Genomic DNA, 21,656 nt, shown 5'->3' on the forward strand with positions numbered 1-21,656 from the left:
TAAGGAACCTCCATACTGTTCTCCATAGTGGCTGTATCAATTTACATTCCCACCAACAGTGCAAGAGGATTCCCTTTTCTCCACACCTTCTCCAGCATTTATTGTTTGTAGATTTTTTGATGATGGCCATTCTGACCGGTGTGAGGTGACACCTCAGAATGGGAGAAAATGTTTGCAAATGAAGCAACTGACAAAGGATTAATCTCCAAAATTTACAAGCAGCTCATGCAGCTCAATATCAAAAAAACAAACAACCCAATCCAAAAATGGCCAGAAGACCTAAACAGACATTTCTCCAAAGAAGATATACAGATTGACAACAAACACATGAAAGAATGCTCAACATCATTAATCATTAGAGAAATGCAAATCAAAACTACAAAGCAAACTTTTGAAGTAGTACAAAATCTGAAGAAAATACTCAATGTAAACAAAATACGTGGCAACACTAAAACAAGCTATAAAAATTTTATAAGTGGTAGTTTGGCAAGACCTACATAACTTGCCTGCATGCAACCCAAGGTGAAGGACTGTAAAGCCTGTGGCATAATAAACACAGAGAAAAATACAGGTAAACACTCACACACACACACCTTCTATGTATTTAGGATCTCTGAGCTGTCTTCAACATGTACTCTCCTTTTTCTCTCCATTGCACTAAGTCTATAATAAACCAGTTGTCTTCTCCCCCCCAATCCTTCAAGGAGGCTGGATCAAAGAACTGCGCTACTTTATAATGCCACATCCCTTAGATATCATGATTATAGAGTCATTTAGTACACTTCTCAGAAGCGAGGTGTTACACTGATACTTGGTAAGCCAGGACCTCCCCCTCTTCCCTTCCCAACACATAATTCCAGCATAGCTCTCAAGAGGTTATACATCAATGCTGTCTCCTTGATACTCCTGCTGGAAATCTGCATATTTATAACATTTTTAATCAGATTATGTGAGTCTGCAATGTGAACCATGGATCTTTTTTTTAATTTATTTTTTAATTGAAGAATTGTTAATTTATAATGTTGTGTTAGTTTCCAGTGTACAGCAAAGTGATGTAGTTATACATATACGTATATATTCTTTTTCAGATTCTTTTCCATTATAGGTTATTACAAGATATTGAGTATATTTCCCTGAGCTATACAGTAGGTCACTGTTGTTTACCTGTTTTATATATAGTAGTGTGTATCTGTTAATCCCAAACTCTCTGCTCTCCCTTCCCTCCGCTATCCCCTTTGGTAACCATAAATTTGTTTTCTATGTCTGTGAGTTTATTTCTGCTTTGTAAATAAGTTCATTTGTATCATCTGTTCATAAAAAAGTGAACCATGGATTTTAAGGAACCAAGGCCATTGGCAGAAAAGCCGTTATAGACCATTACTCTATCACAGGAAAGAAATGATGGTGGTTGGGATTAGAATGGATAGAGTGAAAATGTAAAAAATAAATGAATTTGAGAGAAATTGTGGAATTAGCATGATTAGAAATTGATACTTGAACTTGAATATGGAATGTGGATAGGTTTGGTGAGACAAGACAAAAATACTTATGTTTTATGTTTCTGCATTGAACTGTTGAAGAGAGGGTGGCATTTACTGAGACAGGAATTATTTGAGGGAGAATGACTTAAATGTGATACCAGGGCGTGACAATCATGGGAACCAAAAGTCTGCTTTCCACAGTGAGGCTCACGAAGATGAGGGTAGATGTAGAAAATAAAGACACAGTATTTCTTCTGGGTGGTGGGTTTAGAGTGATTTTTTTTTCTTTTTAATATTTTCACTATTTTCTATAGTGACCATATATTATTTTTACAGAAAAAAATTACCATATATTTTATATATTTTTAAAAATATGGCTTCAGGAGTAAAGAAGCAGAAAATTGTTAATATAAGCCTTTCTTCACAGCAATAAACATAACTTGTCATCTACGATTTCCTGCTTGTGAATTTTTTGGGCCTAAACCGTAATATAAAATTCAAAGTTTAGCATTGTGAAAACACGTCACAGCCAACGCAAAAGATGTTATATATCTGAACTTGAACTCAGAAGGTATTAATGCTTAGGCTAATCAGAAGGAGTCCCCAAAGAATTTAAACTCTATCACAGCCCTAAGACCTTGTGCATGTACAATCTCAAAGTTAATAAAAGTAGTTCACGTTGAGTCCAATGTCACACTAAGGGACTAGTGCAAGGGAGTTTTTAGATGGCAGCTGCAGGCAAGGGCACTGGGTATGAGTGATGGAAAGTAGCTGCTGTACCATTATGTCTCTGCCAACATTTACACTCCATATCATGACGGCTGAGAAGGACAACATTTTCCTCATTGATACATACAGGTATGCATTAGGCAAAGAGGCGTACCATGCACACACCTGGTCCCTGCCAACAGACTCACACTTAGTCTCTCAAGTGTTTACCAATCCCAGACATGATAAAATTAATAATATACCTTTAAATGCATGAGTGGGATTTCATTCTCACCGAGTTAAATAGATTACAAAACTACTAATAATGCCTTGTCTTTAAGACACAGTTGTGACTAGACATATACCTAATATTCCCTAAATTCCCTTTCTTACTTGCTATTTTCGTTCACAGTTAAATCCATACTCAAACTTAGGAAATCTCTACCTGCGAGTTTATGAGGCTGATGTCAATCATAGCAGTCTTTGCAGAAAATTTTCCATTTTCTACTCCCTTGGTAAAGGAGGGAAGTTATGTAACAAAATATTCAAATAATACCCTAATTACCCCTATAGGGAGATGACAACACACCAACACAGAGAAGTTGTAGAAAAGTTTACATCTGGGGTGAAAAGTGAGACTGAAAGAGTCAGTGGATCATGAAAGAAAGTGTAGGATTTTCAAAATCCAGACTTCACAGAAGTCTGACCATGTTCGCAAATTCATCATCTTGGTAATTGAGAGGAAACATCTCACTTTTGTAAAATATTTTGTAAAATATTTACTATTTGGTCCTTAAGGAAAAATTTTTGTAACCCCTGTTATACAGCTAAATTCATACTGTTTACTGACTTTCCTAAGGAAAAAAAAAAGAAAGAAAGAGAAGGAAAGAAGGACTGTATATCTATGTCTGTGTGTCTGTCTATCTCTCTATCCATCTATAACTATCTCCATCTATCCACAGGTCCTATGCAGAACAAAATATAAATAGGGACTTAATGGCAGCTTTTACCTACTGCTCATTTACTTACTGCTCTTCACCAACTAAAATGATATAATTTAGTTAACAGTTATTTTAAAGATTCAGAAAATAGCTGTTTCAGTTACTTAGCATAATATAAAGTTGTCCTGGCAACTTTTTTGTTTTGAAGAAAAGACTCGAAGCTTTTAAAAAAATAATTCTCTCAATATAGATTTCTAAGCATGAAAATGAAGCAACTTGTACTCTTTGTAACTACTGAAAGATAAGGGCACGATGGCACCCACAGTCTTCATCAAACCACGTAGAAAATCCATTAAAATTGTGCTCTTGAGAGGAAGGTTGAGGTAAGTATAGTACTTTCTGGGATCTGAGTAAGACTAGGGGTAAAAGAGTCCATTTGCAGTGACATGGATGCACCTAGAGATCGTCAAACTGAGTGAAGTAAGTCAGACAGAGAAAGACAAATACCATATGATATCGCTTATATGTGGAATCTAGAAAAATGATACAAATGAACTTATTCACAAAACAGAAATAGAGTCACAGATGTAAAAAACAAACTTATGGTTACCAGGAGGGAAAGGGGGGGGAGGGATAAATTGGGAGATTGGGATTGACATATACACACTACTGTATATAAAATAGATATTTAATAAAGACCTATTGTACAGCACAGGGAACTCTACTCAGCACTCTGTAATGGCCTATATGGGAAAAGAATCTAAAAAAGAGTGGATATATGTATATGTATAACTGATTCACTTTGCTGTACAGCAGAAACTAACATAGCCTTGTAAATCAACTATACTCCAATAAAAATTAAAACAAAACAAAAGAGGCCGAAAAAAGAACTTCAGAGTAAATCTCTGTCTGGGCCGGAGATTCCACCCAACTAAGAAAAATGTTTCAAGTCCTTCTGTAGGACAATGTCCCATTCTTACATTCTTAAATTTGTTATGTTATATCATATTAATTTCATAATATAATTTAATGATTACAGTATATTAATTTGTATTATATTATAAATATAATTCTTAATTTAAATTATTCTCTCAGTTGGATAGCATATATCTTCGAGGGTAGATTCTTTAAGTAAGTTTGGTGGATGACATTTTCTGAGCTTCTGCGTATTTAAGTATGTCATTTCCATTGCCTTCATTCATTAAAAAAAAGTCATAACTTGACCCTATATAATAAAGTGGGCCACAACCTTTTTCTCTCAAAAAATCAAAAATCAGTAGATGTTACTCCATGGACTTCTGCAGAGAAGTAAGTATAAGGTTAGTCTGATTTTAGCATGTAAAATAAAAACCTGCATAAGTTTTCACTGTTTTCAAGTTTTTGCATGAATTGTTCTTTCCCAAGAAAGAACATTTGAGAAGAACTTATTGTGTTTGTCTTCCACATACGAGATGTGATTTCTCAGTGTCAAATCTGTTCTTCTCTGCTGGCTTTGTGGATCTAATTTGCCTGCTGCATTTTAAAATTTCATTATTCTCTCCACTATTCGTTTCTTCTCAGCATTTTTCCTAAAAGGTGATGGTTCTCACCTTAGGGCTTTCTAATTCCTTTTCATAATAACCATACCTTATATTCTACTGAGATCGCTAGTCAATTTCCTTACAATCTTTCCTATTTCCCTTTTGAGGCTTCAATATTTTTTTTTCTCTACTTTTCTTGAGAAAATTTTAAAGATTTATAATTGAATTTTTTTCAACACATTTTAATGGTGGGAGATTTACACAGAAAAGGTGTAATGTAAGCCACAAATGAGAGTCACATATGTGATTAAAATTTTCTAGTGGTCAGTAGTCATATGTAAAAAGTAAAAAGATATCATATTTTAGATTCCACACGATATCACTTATATATGGAACCTAAAATATGACACAAATGAACCTATCTTTGAAACAGAGTCATGGACATAGAGAACAGTCTGGTGGTTGCCAAGGGGGAGGGGTTTGAGGAAGGGATGGAGTGGGAGTTTGGGGTTAGCAGATGTAAGCTTTTATATATAGAATGGATAAACAACAAGGTCCTACTGTGTAGCACAGAGAACTATATTCAATATCCTGTGATAAACCATAATGAAAAAGAATATAAAAAAATGCATATAATATCTATAACTGAATCACTTTGCTGTATAGCAGAAATTAACAAGACATTGTAAATCAACTATACTTCAATAAAAAATAAAATAAAATAAAAATTAAAAGTAAAAAGAGAAACACATAAAATTAATAACATATTGTATTCAACCCCAGTATAGCCAAAATGTTAACATTTCATTATGAAATCAGTCTTTTTTTGTTTGTGTGCTACGAATTCAAACTCTGGTGTTTATATTACACTTGCAGAACATCTCAAAGTGGACTAATTACAGGGCTGGGAGCCATCATCCTGGACAATGCAGATCTAGATTTTTATGTTATCATCATACTTTAAGAAAAAATGTTTTATGAAAAAAAATAATTAATGTAAGAGACAATCATAAATCATTTTCTCTTACCTACACAAATCTTCTTTGATTTGAAGAGAGATCAATTCCTTAGGAATATGAAAAGAAAGTATGCTCTCTGACATCTGCTCCCGGATTCGCATCCACTTATTGTCAGATGTGGGAAATCTATATAATTTACACACTGGGTTCTTTAACACTGGAAAAGGAGAAAAAAATAAAGTTAACAGTTAAATTATAAAGATATGCACTTTAGATAAAGATCAATTAACAAAATCATTAATCAGGCTACCATTCTAATTATTTGATCAAAAATTTTTATCATAATCCGTAGTGTAATTGAGTTTCTAAGAATTTTCTCCTTATATCTTATTTTTTTCAGTAACTTATGGGATATAGTCTTTATTAAATTAAAAAGTGATACATCAAATTCCAATTCATAAATGTGGCTACTATGGTTCTCTGATATACCACCTATTAATTCTTCTTCCTTCTAAAGATTTTCTTAAAGTATATGTATTGATAAATATAGATGAAAATATATGGATTTATACACCATACATGCTTTGAAAAAATACATTTCTGGATTTCTTGCAATCACTCTTAGTCAACTTTACCCACTTATATAGTAGGTGACAACTGATATGCTATATTAGAGGTTTTAAATGACCCTACTACCAAAAGTGACTTTTTTCTTAAATGTCAGAAAGGTTCATTCCTTGGCTTAATATCTATTACAATTCAAATATTATTCATACTTTAGTGTCAATAAGTCAATAACACTTTCCTAAAATCATATATTATCAGAAGCAAGACAGAGAGACTATGAACAAGCTGAATATTTGGGATGGGTGACAGTGATAAGGGGAGAAATAACATGGTCATGTCATCAAGGATTTTAAAAGATTTAAAGAAAAAGTGTAGGGCTAGATATTAAGATAATACTTGATACATTTTTTGTGAGGCCAGCATTCCTACCACACTACCAAGCCCTATATTTCAGGGCAGGATTTTATTTCCATTGCTGTTGGATAATGAATATAAGAGAAATATATCAAAGCTTAATGGACAACAAAATATCAGGCCAATCACCAGTCAGGTATCTATGATTATTTGGCTCCAGTTTACCAATGAAGCTGATTAAAAAGAGAATTCGATATTGAAGTGGATGTAAGACTTTAAATAATGCCCAGCCTCGTATGTGGCCCAAGTCTCTTCAACGTATGGAGTAAAATGCCTTTCTCATTCTAGGGTTCTATAAGGCTGTGTCTCATTCATTACTTGGAAATATAAATATATTTCTGAGCATTAAAATGAGGAACTATTCATCCATTCTGCAACTATCATTCTCAGAGGTCCAGTCTGACAATTATCATTATCAGAATTGATACTAAATAGGAAACCTTTATTTCAAACATCTCATTCTTTAACGACCAGATTCAAAGCTCCCGGCACACTTATCTACCCCCTACAAGAATTAGCTAGAATGTTCACTTTTTAAAAGCATCAATAGAAGCAAGAAGACGATAGAATATTTCCAGGGTGTTGAGAAACAATATTTTAAATCTAAAGTTGTATGTCTAAAGGATTATGTTTTTGCCATAAACATGACCTTTAAGTTTTATCAATTAGATTATATCACAGATCCATATATAAGGCTAATTATACTTATTTTCTTTCTCTTTTTAATGAGGTATAAAGGTATAATTGACATGTAACATTATATTAGTTCCAGGTAAAGAATGTAATGATTCAATATTTGTATATATTGTGAAATGATTACCATAATAAGTCTTGTTAACATCTGTCATCATACATAGTCACAATTTTTTTCTTGTGATGAGAACTTTAAAAACCTCTCTTAGGAACTTTCAAATATGCAATACAATATTATTAACTATAGTCACCAAGCTGTACATTACATCCCCATTGCTTATTTATTTTATAATTGAAAATTTATACCTTTTGACACCCTTCACCTGTTCCACCCACCCCCATCCCCTGTCTCTGGCAACCACCAATTAGTTCTCTATATCTATGAGTTCTTTTTTTATTTGTTATGTTTTATTTTGTTTTTGCTTTTAGATTCTACATATAAGTGAGTTCATACAGTATCTGTCTTTCTCTGTCTGATATTTCACTTCCCATAATGCCCTCAAGGTCCCTCCATGTTGTCACAAATGGCAAGATGCATTCTTTTTTAAGGCTGAATAATATTCCATTTGTGTGTGTGTGTGTGTGTGTGTGTATGTGTGTGTGTGTGTGTATCACATTTTCTTTATCCATTCATCAGTGGAAACTTAGGGTGTTTCCACGTCTTGGCTATTGAAAATAATACTGCAATGAACACTGGGATGCATATATCTTTTTGAATTAGTGTTTTCATTTTCTTTGGATAAATACTCAGAAGTGGAATTGCTGGATCATATGGTAGTTCTATTTTAAGTTTTTGGAGGAATCTCCATGTTGTTTTCCATAGTGGCTGCACCAATTTACATTCCCACCAACAGTGCATGAGGGTTCCCTTTTCTCCATTTCCTTGCCAATAACACTTGTTATTTCTTGTATTTTTGATATCCATTCTAACAGATGTGAGGTGATATCTCACCGTGGTTTTGATTTGCATTTCCCTCATGATTAGTGATGTTGAGTAACTTTTCATGTACCTGTTAGACATCTGTGTGCCTTCTTTGGAAAAATGTCTATTCAGATCCTCTGCCCATTTTTAATCAGAATTTTTTTTTTTGCTGTTACTGAGTTGTATGAGTTCTTTATATATTTTGGATATTAGCCCTTACCAGATATATTTTCTTTTATATGAAATACAGAAACTGACAGCCAATGAAAGAAACTATGATATTTCATTCATCTTTAAAGTGACAATGTTTTAAAAATGTAAGAATTTTACTATAACCTCTATTGCCCTATCTCTAGAGTTGGAGAAGAAAAACAATGTATGTACAGAATTCAATATGTTGTAAGTCAGGTTAAACCACTTATGGGATCTCAGGAATTCTAATATAGCTAACATGATCAGGAATATAAATGCATCCTTTTACAGTAAGACAGAAACAGTCTCTGAAATGTCCACATTTTTCCTTAGTAACCTAAGTAAATATTCAATTACTTGGGTTACCTATACTTAGTATATGCACTGCTTTTTAACCTCTGCTTTTTTTTTTTTTTTTCAGGATTACACAGAATCTTTGTATCTCCCAAACCATGGTTAAAAACCCTTAGATTTTTCTTGCCTTTAATAAAACAATAATATTTTAGAAAATTTGTATTTTTAATTAAGTTGAAAAATATAATATTCTTTATTTTATCTGTTATCACAAAACTAGTCCTTCAACTTTTGATTTTACTGTTTTCATTTTACTGCTTTTCAGTGTATTCTAAATATAAATCTTTGTTGAAATAGAGTGGTAGAAATCAAGGACAGTGTGATTAATGAGCTCCAGAACTATCCTCTGACCACCCGAGACACAACATCCAGGACCCTGTGGGAATGCTGCTGTTTTTTTAAGGAAAGCACTTGGGGCAAAAAATAAATTAAAAAATCAGGCCACATGATCTATGCCCCCGAAAATTCCCAATAATGTCTCCTATCTAACTTTCATGCTATACGTTCTAACCTTTTGAAACTCATAGATCTCCAAACATTAGTATTTAACTGTACATAGTTATTAGGATCTCAATGTAGACATAGTGGAATCCACTTTACAACCAAGTCTGATCCAGTAGCATTACTTATTGAACACCTACTACGTATAAAGCAAGAACATTTACTGTTTCTCAAAATGCCATATAATGGATTATGACTTAGAAAATAAAAAAAAAAAATACATGGCCTGACTTTTAATTACCATGAAATTTGTTCCAATGGCTACAAACAGACCAGATAAGATGTTCTCAACTCAAAATTTTGCTGGGTTCATAGTGAGGAGATTTTTGCCATCCTCATATAAAATAAAGGCAAGGTATTCATGTATCAGATATTGAACAGTGGGCCATAAATGCTGAATGCTTTTGTCGTTTTATAAATGCTTCTCCCCTATAGCAGAGATACAGTTTCAACAATTCTGCACACATACTCCAGCTGTGTAAATGAGCCCACCACTTTCAGCTCTGGCTTTCCACTGATGTTAAGTATTTGTTCATGTAGGAGATGCATTTCTGACCACACAATAGGCTCAACTCAGCAAAAACAACTGTCTAACTTATCTATTATAAGTTCTTTTTGAAGAGAGCCCTGTGTGTATTATCTGCATTTTTTTTCACTGCTTTTGCCAAAACAATTGCTAAAAATATCATGTGACAGATTCTACCAAGGGAAAAGTAGTGAAGAGATTTTGGACACCACCACAGTCTTAATAATGACTTAATAAGGATAAAGTTCTAAGATGGTCCAGATATGAATACATTCCCACTGAGATCCACCCTCTAATGTGAACACAGGGACAGAAAGTAAATGACAGATTTTTTTCTCCTAAAATTGCAACACAACTCAAATTTCCATATCATTTATTCCAGACACTGTAAAAGGCCTTTTTAATACGGTAGCACACCACCTGCTTTTCCAGCAATTTTGAAAGCCAAGTGCTCCAGTTCTGAATTATCAAAGTAAAGATGCCAAGGAAATGTTCAACAAAGCCAAAACATAGACAACACATTAAAAAAGGATCGCTGTTCAAGCAACCTGGGGCAGAAAAGATAAACCAGAGTGATATCATAGGGATGATCTTCTCTTTTCTGTGTCTGTGTTGGGGACATCAGTGGATTAGACAAGGAATTTTGGAAATTTGGATTCAGGGTTGAGGGGATCATCAAAATGCCAAACACTTATCTCATCAGATTGTCTTTAATACAGTTCTCCAGAATAAGCTCATCTGTGATTATCTTCATGCAATTTCTTGCTTTCAGGAGGTGGTAGATGTCACATATTTAAATGGAATCTGACTTTATTGGCTTCAAGCTTTACAAAATCATTATTTTAATGTACTGTAGATTCTTGTAGAGAATCTATTCATTCTATAGCTTTTAATTATGCAGTTGTTTAATAGTTTCATCATTCAGCCAAATGTACATGCATTGCCTATTCTCCAAATGCTACATTACACTTAGTAAAGATAAGTCTGTGTAAGCCAATTAGATAATGACATTCTCTCATTTGTAGTCGAAAATATCTTAGATTTAGATACATACATCTTAAATGTAGATTGGCTCTTTTTCAGATTAGATGAGAACTAAAAATCCTAAATAGAAATCACTAAAAGACTATCCTAAGCAAGGCTTAGAAAAGAGAAAATAAGAAAGCATGACAGGAGCTCAGAAAACACAGCAAAGAAAGATTTCTTTTAAAATAATAAAGATGAAACAAACTATTAAAAAATAAATTCCCCCAGAATTTTAAATTACTTTTCTTTAGGTGTGTTATAAAATCTAAATTATGTTACTGTTTGTGTTGTTTTTAAAGGAACAAAAAATAAGAATAGAAATAGGATATAAGCTGAGTCAGACAAAGTGCTGCTTCCCTAGTCTAGCCAAAACCACAAGCTCTTGGCCTTCCATCTTCAATTCAAGGCCAAGAACAACAAAAACTATTACAGATGCAGAATAAAACATAAAGATAATATTTGTGGGGATTTAGTCTCCAACTGGTGAAAACTGGCAAGTTCAATGTGTAGAATTTGGAGTTTTGGTTTTGGGTGGTCAGAAAAGAGATTTGCTTCATTCACTCTAGTTTGAATGATTTTCCCTGTTCATTCTAATTCAGTCATTAAAGTAAAGGACAGATCTACAAAAGTGTCCTTTTCTGGTTCATATTTCATGCTGAGCAGCCTGGAACGACCTGTGGTTCATGGAGCTCAAGTTGTTTCTTGCCAATTTGCCTCTGTTCAAGGTATTCCCTGCACCTCAAAGGAACGCTCCTTTTATCCTGGCTACATGTAATCATCCTATAAACTCAGCTCAGCAAGCACCTCTTCCAGGAAGCCCTTCTTGACTTCCCTCTGCTCCCTGCCTACAGCTGTCTCTCTTTTGTACTCCCCATCCCCATCTCTATCATGGTTCTTACCAGTTGTGCTATAATTGTCTGTTTACTGCTCTGTGTCCCCCATTAGAAGGTAAACTTTGTGAAGGCCATGACTGTACTGTTTTCTTTGTCCTCATTTTATCTCCTGCACCTAGCACAGTGCCCAGTATATGCAAACATTCCACAGAAATGAGCTTAAACCTTACACCTCAGATGTTTCTCATCATTACTTTCCCTAACAGACGAACAGTTAGGGCCCTGACAACTGTGTAAATTGAGAGGGGAAAATGCAAGGGGGAAGGACATAACTAAAAACCTCACTTCAAGAGAAAGCACAGGCATCAGAATGAAAGAAGGAAAACCACAGCTGAGAGAAAGCCCTCCTCACATTTGTCCACAAAATGTTAACCTTTTGACTATATCCTCTTCTTGCCTTTATTTTTCTTCTAGTTTACCTAAGGTGGGCAGTGGAGGGGGTAATAAACTTACAACAGGAAGACAGCTGAAGTATTTAAAGGTGTCTAAGAGATGATTTCATTGATTACTAGACAGTGAGATTCACTCTTCCACTGAAGCTACTTAACACCATAAATATGTTAATACACAGTAATGAAAACATATGAAAATTCCAAAAGAGCAAGGTTAATGGTGTGAACTAAGAATGTCACCTGACATATTAGTAAACAAAAGATGTTGCAGCCATCAAGTCATCACATTACAGCCTCCCAGAGGGAGATCCCTGAGGGAACTTGGGATGGAAACAAAGAATGCCTGCCATCTAGCTGTCAACAGCTATAGCCACCCGGATGGCACACCCTGAGGAGACTCAGAATAAGAAAATGCAGGTTTCTGGCCCCAGATAGCTGAGGTGCACATCAAAGGAATGATTTCAACGAGCCCAGACTTTGCATCTTCCCATACATAGCAAAGCGCTAATTTCATTAACTTGAGATGTCTGGTTTTCTTTAATTAACAATAATCTGTTGATGTTCCGACTACCTGCCCTTTGTTGCAAAAACTCCTAAATATCTTGGCTCCCCGCCTCGCCTCTTTGGAGCAGTTCCTCAGAGTGACCTGAGAGTCCTATCTCCGGGGGCTTGAAGTCCTAAGAATATCCGCCAAATAAAACATAACTCTCAACTTTTTTGTTGTGTGTTTGTGTTTGGTTTTTTTTTTTCAGTAGACAATGGACTCCATTGGATTTGTTAAAACAGCAAAGGGCAAAGAAATCTGGTGAGTAAGTAAGTATAAAGGACAAAGGGCCAATGTTATAAGCCAAGATGGTCCCATATTTTACACATCATAGAGTTATAAATACAAGGGCAAAATCTATTTAAACTAGTATGGAGAAAATACAACAGAGATATCTTTGTTAGCATAAATTGATATGATCTAAAATTTGACAAGGTAGTTGATTTAGTACCTCATGAATGAGAAGAAAAAACAGGGAAAATGGGATTTGCTTTTTGGCTGGAATTCCTCAGGACTCAAAATGAATATAGAGGGAAATATTTTTCAATGTCTCTCAGAATATCTCCTAAACTATTCTGTCCTGCCTTGCTTTACATGAGGTGGTAGCGAGAAGGTCACCCAATATTCAGTTCAGCTGTGTGGTATTGTGAAAGGCAGTTAAAATCTATGGTGCCATATGAGGCAGGAAAAAAACTTAAAATGAGAATTTCACAGTAATTTTTAGGGAGAGTAATAAATTCTTTTATTTCAAACCTAAATAATTCAATTTGAACATCTTTCTCATGGAGAGAAGAATAACAGTGCAGTTTTCTGTTACCTGAAGGGTCAATTCAAACGATAAGATACACCCATTATTAGTCATTTGACAAATATTTACTGAGTGCCTATTGTATTCTGGCCCTGGAGACACAGAACTAAATAAGCAACGTTTCTTCTTAAATAGCACATAATCAGGCATCTTCTGTAAAGCAATAGTAGTAGATGGCTTAATCCTATTGGGGGAAAAAGAATCAAGGATATAGCGGACTATTTCGAGAAAAATTGCGATTTATCTGTGAGGCAAGAAGACAAACACCAATCAATTCTCCAAACAGGAGGGAAATTGCCTGTGTTTAGGACTGAAAGAGTAGTCCCCGCATTGTGGCTTAGACTCTAACTTACACAGTCATGGAAACCATCGTTGTCAGATACACCCTCTGTGAGGGCGATGGACAGCACACACTTTAATGTACAGCATGAAAGTGGTCTTTAAAAAATATCAAGGATAATTTCATGACTCAAGCAGTATGGAATTCAACCAAGAAAGATGCTGTATCAGATAGAACGCTTGCTGACAGGGGGAAACTCACTTGAAATGTGAAGATAATAGGAAACTTGGTGACAGGGCCCATTAGCTCCTCAGATTGGGCATAATAATATCAAAGTCCATGGACTGAAGTATTCTGTAGCATTATACTTTTACAAGGAAAACTGGTAGATTTAGGAAATCTAGAGAGAATTGTCTCCCGCACAAAAATTTTTAAAAAGCTCATCTGTGGTCGGGCTTATTAAATATAAATAACTCCTGAGAAAGACAACTGTAAGTGACAAAGAATAGATATGTGACTCCATGTGAGACGGATGAAAAGGAATACTTCCATGAAGTATTTCTAAAACGAAGGAAAACATAGCAAAAGCTAAACTATGCTCTACAGACTTCAGACATTGAGAGCCAAAAAGGAAATCAAAGACTGTCCAGGTCAATTTGGTCATTGCAAAAGAACTGATGTCCAAAGAGGCTGACTTGTCTGGCAGGGTCACACTGCTGGTTAGCAAATTTAGGCTGTGACACCAGTTCTTCAGAAGAGTCTGTCCAGTGCTCTGATATTAACACCACCAGAGCACATCTGTTCTTGTTCTGCTGTAGACAAGGCACCTCAGTTGATGAGACTTAGTAGGACACCCAACTCCGTGACCAGATAAGAGACTCTGCTGTCTACACTTCCCTCTGTTCAAAAATAACTTCCGCTAACCCCATCGCCCAAACAATACCTCAACAACAAACAGTGTGAAGTGTTTTCACTACCATTTGCTTAAATGAATAAACCAATAATTAAACGGGTAAATCTATTATTTTAACAACTTTATTTGATGAACTACAGAATTATAAAATCAAGCAAAATGAGAACCTCACAATTCTAATACTGTACCTTCTAGTGTGTTTCCTGTTTCAGAGACTATAAAAGCCAACAGCTGAAAGGGATTTGTTTTCTCCTATAACTAAGGTACTTATATATCTTTTTTTAATGGAATTGTAAATTCTGCCCCCTCTCCTCCTCCTCATCTCTTTTCTCCTCCTGCCCTCAACTCCCCAAGCTCCCAACATATACATTCAACTTGAGAGGCAAACAGGGCATGAAAAAGGTGAGGCCCAAGGGGGAAGAGCTTTTTCTTTGGAGTCTCACAATAGATAAGTGAATTTCCCAAGTTATGCATTAAACCTCTAGAGATATAAATAGAATAGTGAGGAGCAGCTATGAGCTATGACATCCTCTTGCACTCACTCAGTAAGCACTTCATCACTCACTTGAGACTGGCCAGTTCCATATAATACATGAATACAGAGACTTGAGAAGAATGTCAATAACTCCCTTCACCTAAAGATTTTGAAAAAATACCACATGGGAATATAGTGGATTAATTCCAAGGTTGCTGAGTTTAGACAGATAGATAAATAGAACAGAAGACCAAGGTACACACAGACCAGTCATAGGTGCATAGTCTAGCTACATATGCTATATGTGCACAACACACTTAGATTTGGAACAGAAACATTTCATATATAGCACTTAGTTGTACTTTAAAATAACTTAAAAAAAAATCTAGCTTTTATAACATTTGACTGTCATTTAGCCTTATCTTTCCCTGATATAAGAAGGCTCATAGAAAATATTTGTGGCAAATATATTCTAGGCACTTCCGGATTGCCTGGACTAAGGACATTGAGAAATATCATCGGACCTAAGTGGAGAATCACCACCAAAACTGTCACCTCCAGGAAAAGGGAAAAGCAGTAATCAATCATCTTTCACTCCACTAAGTGAGTATATTTAAATTGCAGAATGCAGCTGCTTCCATCACTTCCGTGTCACTTGTCTTTGTCATATTACAGTTCATATGTTAGGAATTGTACCCTAGTAATTTGGAAGAGTTATTAGTACGCTTCCAAGACTCATGCCTTGCACATTTTATGGCACAAGAATTAGGAGGTGCAGATTTACTTTTCACTATGTTCCCTTTGTCTCTTCTTCCTTAGGTGATATATTTTCTTACTCCGGGAGCCATTTTTCTCTTTCCCTTTGAAATTTATATTAAACCAATCAGTTTTTTAAAACGGCATTTCTCTTTGTGGGTATAAAAAATTACAAGGTTCACATGAGTGAATCACTTAAAAAGTGTCTTATAATTACAGTGTAGATGATTCTGATGATAATTTGATTCATTCAAACTGCATTTAACATGAATGTAAAATCTCCCACATTCGATTTTATTTCTCAGAATTGACATCTGGTAAATTAAATAGATTATCTGGATATATTGAAATAAAGGACTAAAGGTTTGGTCAACTTTCAGGTGAAAAAAATATATGTGAGGAAGACCCTTTGAGGATACATTAGTTATTTTATCCACATGGATAACTTATCAAGTACTTTATGGTACATGGCTGGTCTAGCTGACCGGGTAGCCCCTTCACTGTTTAATGCATGTCCCTCCTGGTATTACATCCTTAATAAAAAATTTTTTAAATACATGTCACTTGGTCATAGGTTGAGAAGCAGCTGCTCTTCTTTGGTTTAATCCTTCATTCTAATAAGTACATTTAATGGGTTTTTTGTTGCTATATTTTATTTTGAGTCAAAAGGTTGCCTGTCTTTCTCCACCCCTTATTATTAGTGGCTTCCTGCAGAGGAAAACTGCTAATAGTTTAGGGGTTATGTATTAGTAAGCCTTTGAAGTTTGTATCACTCATTAATCTGATTATCATGCTATCCATGTCACTGTTGAAATGTACAACATAGAAGGCTAGAAAAATATTAAGGTTTATTCTATTGTTACACCAACTTTTTAATTAATGGCTTTTTAGTAATAGCATGACCTGGTAATTAAGAGCAAAGGCCTTGGGATTAAAACTGGATTTAAATTCTGGACCTGCTATTCACTAGGTAGTGACCTTGAGCAATTTCCTCATCTGTAAAATGGAGATAATAATACTGCCTTCTTCATAGCACACATCAGAAAGCAAGGTAAGGCAAGGCATATGAGTGGCATCTCGCCTGCCACTTATTTGCCATTATTATCATTACTGGTAACATAATTTATAACATAAATTATAACATAATTTATGTTATCATTCAAAAATCAGTTAAATAATTATAAATTATAATTATAAATTATAAATAATTATAAATTTATAATTTATAAATTTATAATTATAATTTATAATATAAATAATTATAAATTATAATTATAAATTATACATAATTTATAGATACATATTATCACATATTTTGTAATTTTACCAGATGTCTCAAAGTCATCATTTATCACATTGTTTAGTTCCTTGTTGAAATTCAAATATATTACTATAAGTAACACTATACACACACACACACACACACACACACACACATATATGTGTACACACACACTCAGGAATGTACAAATGTATATATGAATTTTTCCTACTGAATCCATATACATGCCGTTTTAACAACTTCATTAAAAGTAATAAACTAAAACTCAAACTAATTAAGAGCTTGACATTTCTAATACTCCCTCTTCTAATATCTCATTTCAGATGATACAAAATCCAATAGCTAAAAGGAATTTGTTTTGCCATATAGCCAAGATATATACATGTATTTATATATATTATATATCTTTCTTACAGAATTGTCAAGTCTAACACCACTCTGCTGACTCCCATGATTACCAATATTTAATAAGTGTCTACAATGGTTCTGTAAGAATGCTGCTCAGATTCAGTATTGAGTTCATAGAAAATTAAAATGTATGTTCATATGAAATGAATGTAAGTTTCCAAAACTGAGGTACATACCTGCATTCAAAAAAGGTAGGTTATCTTTTCCGCTCACACTTTCTGGGGCTGTACATTCACATACCAGTGCACACTAAGAAGGAATAAAAGAAAAAAGAAAAGAAAATATATTTGAAAATGATCAAATAAGAAACGAGATTCTTTTTTTATTTGCAAAACATGAGGTCATGCACACGGTTTCAAAAAGTTCTGAACAAACATTTTTGTAAAACTATTTTCAGCTTTATCTTTACAATGAACCTTGTTTAACTTGTGATTATTTACTTACATTTATATATAATATGATTATATTATACAATTATAGACTACATTTCAGTTCCAGTTAAAGACTACTTAGGAAAGAAAGTTTGTACTTTCTTTGTGGAAAAGGATTAACCGCATGCTAGAGGTAGGTTCCTCCTACAGCAAATCACCTATGACAAGCTGAATGGCTTTGTATTTCTGTTGCCTGGGTTGATTTTCGATCAGTAAAAAGCAAATTATCTTCTGGCTTTTAAGTAAAGGCAACTTTAAATAAAAAATAAAATATGTTACAGCATCTAATTTCATAAGGCAAAAAGAGATGTTTGTTTCTGGCAAAACGATGCAAACACTTGCTCATAAAGTATGAGGATACTTTATAAATAAGCTGATGTCTGATTTATGAATAAGCAATTTATAAATAAGTGGATCCAGAGATTATAGATCTATTAATCCATGATAAATACATTCAGCTCACGATCCTTTACAGAACCAACACTTCTCTGGACAGAAGGAGAGAAGAGAGACACAGAGCACATTGCCATGTTCCTAACGAGTGAACCATGGGTGGGAGATACTATCTCAGATAAGCCATCCCTAAGCATGGGACTCTGCTTCAACCTCCTATGAAACTGTAACTAACAGAGGAAGCAAAACTTTTCTGGCTCCAGAGAGGCTGACAAGAAACCTATATTCACATAGACAGAGACCAGTAATTATTTCTTCAGATGACTTTCCTTTTATCTCTAGCAACGGCCCCCCGCCCGGCCCCAGAGAAGAAAAAGGAGGGCTGGGAGAAGGAGGAAAGTAAATTTTTAGAACAAATACATCAGACATAAACAAATAAATGCAAACAAAAACAAAACAAACAGACAAAACCCCAGAAAGTTCTCTGCGTGAAGAGTTCTAAGGGAAACAGCCATCCTTCTGTAGCAAGCATGGTGTTGTCAAGAGACTCCAAGGGCTCAGACTGCCCTCCTTAGTAGGATGTATCAGAATTGCCTGGGCTATTTCCCAACTGTTGTAACTATCTGTGACCCACCTCTGTTCCTCCTCCGGGGAGTATCCCCCCGCCTTGAGATTCACCACCACCGAGGTCACTGTTCATGATAGAATGTATTATGTCCTTGAAGCATTTTGAGAAGGAAGACAAATGACTTAAAACATTGATTTAAGTGTTACTTTCTGTATTCTTAAAGCCCACTACTCATTCCTCTATCATAACATTCGTCACATTACTCAGGAAATTTCTTGATGGAGAAAAATGTGCTTTCATACTTTCTTTAGTGCTTATATTGAGATCCTAGTTTATTGAAAAAATGAATAACTGCAAACAGCTCTTAAAATTTTATGTTCTCTAAATCATTTTCCCGACCAACCAAAAGTCAGAGGTGATCCCTTCTTTTAATCCACAGCTATTTTGGAGATGTACTTCCCAAATCACTATAGCAATGTGCAAGGATGCTTGGACATACTTAAAATTCTTTATTTCTCTTATTTGCAAAGTTTTCTCGACTTCTTCCAGCCTACATAGGACTGTTAAAGTAATCTTTTGTAAACATTATGTTCGTCATATCAATGTTCTGCTCTAGAATGTATATAATGATTATTTACTGTCCAATCAATCCAATATTCTCAGACTGGTCCTCAAATCCTTTCATGTTTTGTCCCTGACATCCTTCCACGTAATAACTTGGTATACAGCTCTAAGTCATCTTCCTTTCCAAAAGAAGATCATCATCTACAATATAACTTATAGGAATGGTTTAGACTAAACCTTGTTAGTGAAGAAGTCCATAATTCACAGAGATAAGGCTATTACCCTGAGAAACTGCTTCCCTTTACGGAGGCAACCCTGCGTCTTTGAAATCAAAGATAACTTTCTGTTTCCTAACAAAAGGCCCATTTTATTCCACCAAATGAATACAGACATACGACTTTTATATATTCATATCTTCCATCCACACTGGAAGGCTGATATTTAGGACAATTTTAAACTAATGTTCTTACTTTGTATTTTACAACTCTACTATTCAGAATGCTCTCAAGATTTAAATCCATGGAACATAAACAGAAAATATCGAATAAATATTTACTAAATTAATTAATATTTTCATATTTGGACTCAGCAATTATTTTCTTCAATTGTTTCCTGAGTGTACCTTTTCTGTCTCTATTTATTTAGATTGAAAGTTTTCAAAGCCAAGAACCTTATTTCTTATTTCCTTAGGCCGTTTTTATTTTATTTTTTTTACTTTTTTTTACATTGACCTTAGAATCTTTTTGCACTGTGCTGGTTGCCACAGAGAATGCAAAGATGGAAACGATGTGGAATCTGTGCTTAAGAAGGTTCAGCTATTTCTACTGTTCATTGCTATTATTATGATGGATATTTGCAGCATTACACACTTACGTGGGGTGCGCTCTCAATGTAATAACTTTACATTTGTGATTCTGAGCAGGAATAACAAACATCACATACTTTTTGTACCAGATGTAGCGCCATAAGCCTATTGATTTTGATTAATAGTTTAAAAAGTGTCATTTGATGGTAAGTGTGGCCAAGCAGACGAAACATATGATATGTAAAATTCTTGGAGCTAAATGATTTTGACTCTCGGCTAACATATCAATTTACCATGCACTGAGCTAGAAAATTAGCAATATTGTATGAACAATAATCATAAAGCTCTGTATGAATCCATCAAGACCAACACTTCATGGCCAAGTACTTTCACATCTGTTGATTTATTCCATCAATCATGCTTTTCAAAGTTTGGTCTGGAGTCTCCTGGAAGTCCCTGATAACTTTTGCCTTTGCACCCTTTGTAGCATCTAGCACAGGGCAAAGACAACTTTATTTTCATATTAATACTAAAATATTATTTGTCTGTTTCCTTCTGTTTTTCTTTGGGGGGGGGCGCGTGGCTTGGGGGATCTTAGGTCCCCGACCAGGGATTGAACCCAGGCCCTTGGAAGCGAAAGCGTAGCGTCCTAACCACTGGACCGCCAGGGAATTCCTGTCTGTTTCCCTCTCTCTTACAAGCATACGGTAGAATTTTCTAGAAGCTATATGACACAATCATTTGACAGTTAATGGTATGTGTGCTTATGTACTCTTCTGTTTTAAACATTTCTTGTTTGAGTTTCTAATATGATAAATGTCTACGGATATAATCCAAATAAGCAAAATCTCTAATATAGTAAATATCAATAGATAAAATCCATATAAATATAAATTTGAAGAGTGTAAAATATGAGAATTGCTATGCTTTTGTGATCTCATTCAGTCTCATGGTGTAAATACCATCCAAATATCATTTGATGACTCACAAATATATAATTCTAGCTTGGACATCTCACCTGAATTCTGACTTGAACCTCCAACTGCTTAGATATATCCATACTTGGATGTCTAAGAGGAATGTCAAACGTAACATCTCAAAATCTCCTGTCTTCCTCCAACTGCTACTCTCAGTGTTGTGTTTTATATATATATATATATATATATATCTTGCTTGGAGTATAACTGCTTTACAATGTTGTGTTAGTTTCTGCTGCACAACAAAGTGAATCAGCTATATGTATACATATATCCCCATATCCCCTCCCTCTTGAGCCTCCCTCCCACCCTCCCTATCCCACCCCTCCAGGTGGTCAAAAAGCACTGAGCTGATCTCCCTGT

General features: G+C 34.8%; 1 protein-coding gene across 10 annotated transcripts in view; it reads right to left on the reverse strand.

Moving 5' to 3' along the window:
• The window catches only part of INPP4B (inositol polyphosphate-4-phosphatase type II B), a 750,879-nt gene that overhangs the window by 180,106 nt on the left and 549,117 nt on the right, over positions 1-21,656 (reverse strand). For all 10 annotated transcript variants that reach the window (XM_082463351.1, XM_082463352.1, XM_082463345.1 and 7 more), the window contains 2 exons: positions 17,732-17,804; positions 5,679-5,826 (listed from right to left, as the gene is read on the reverse strand). In XM_082463351.1, coding sequence (XP_082319477.1) covers positions 5,679-5,826; positions 17,732-17,804 — 221 coding nt within the window. The remainder of the gene's footprint in view (positions 1-5,678; positions 5,827-17,731; positions 17,805-21,656) is intronic.

The sequence above is a fragment of the Balaenoptera physalus genome, assembly GCF_965194825.1.
Source record: "Balaenoptera physalus genome assembly, chromosome: 5".
Classification (NCBI taxonomy): domain Eukaryota; kingdom Metazoa; phylum Chordata; class Mammalia; order Artiodactyla; family Balaenopteridae; genus Balaenoptera; species Balaenoptera physalus.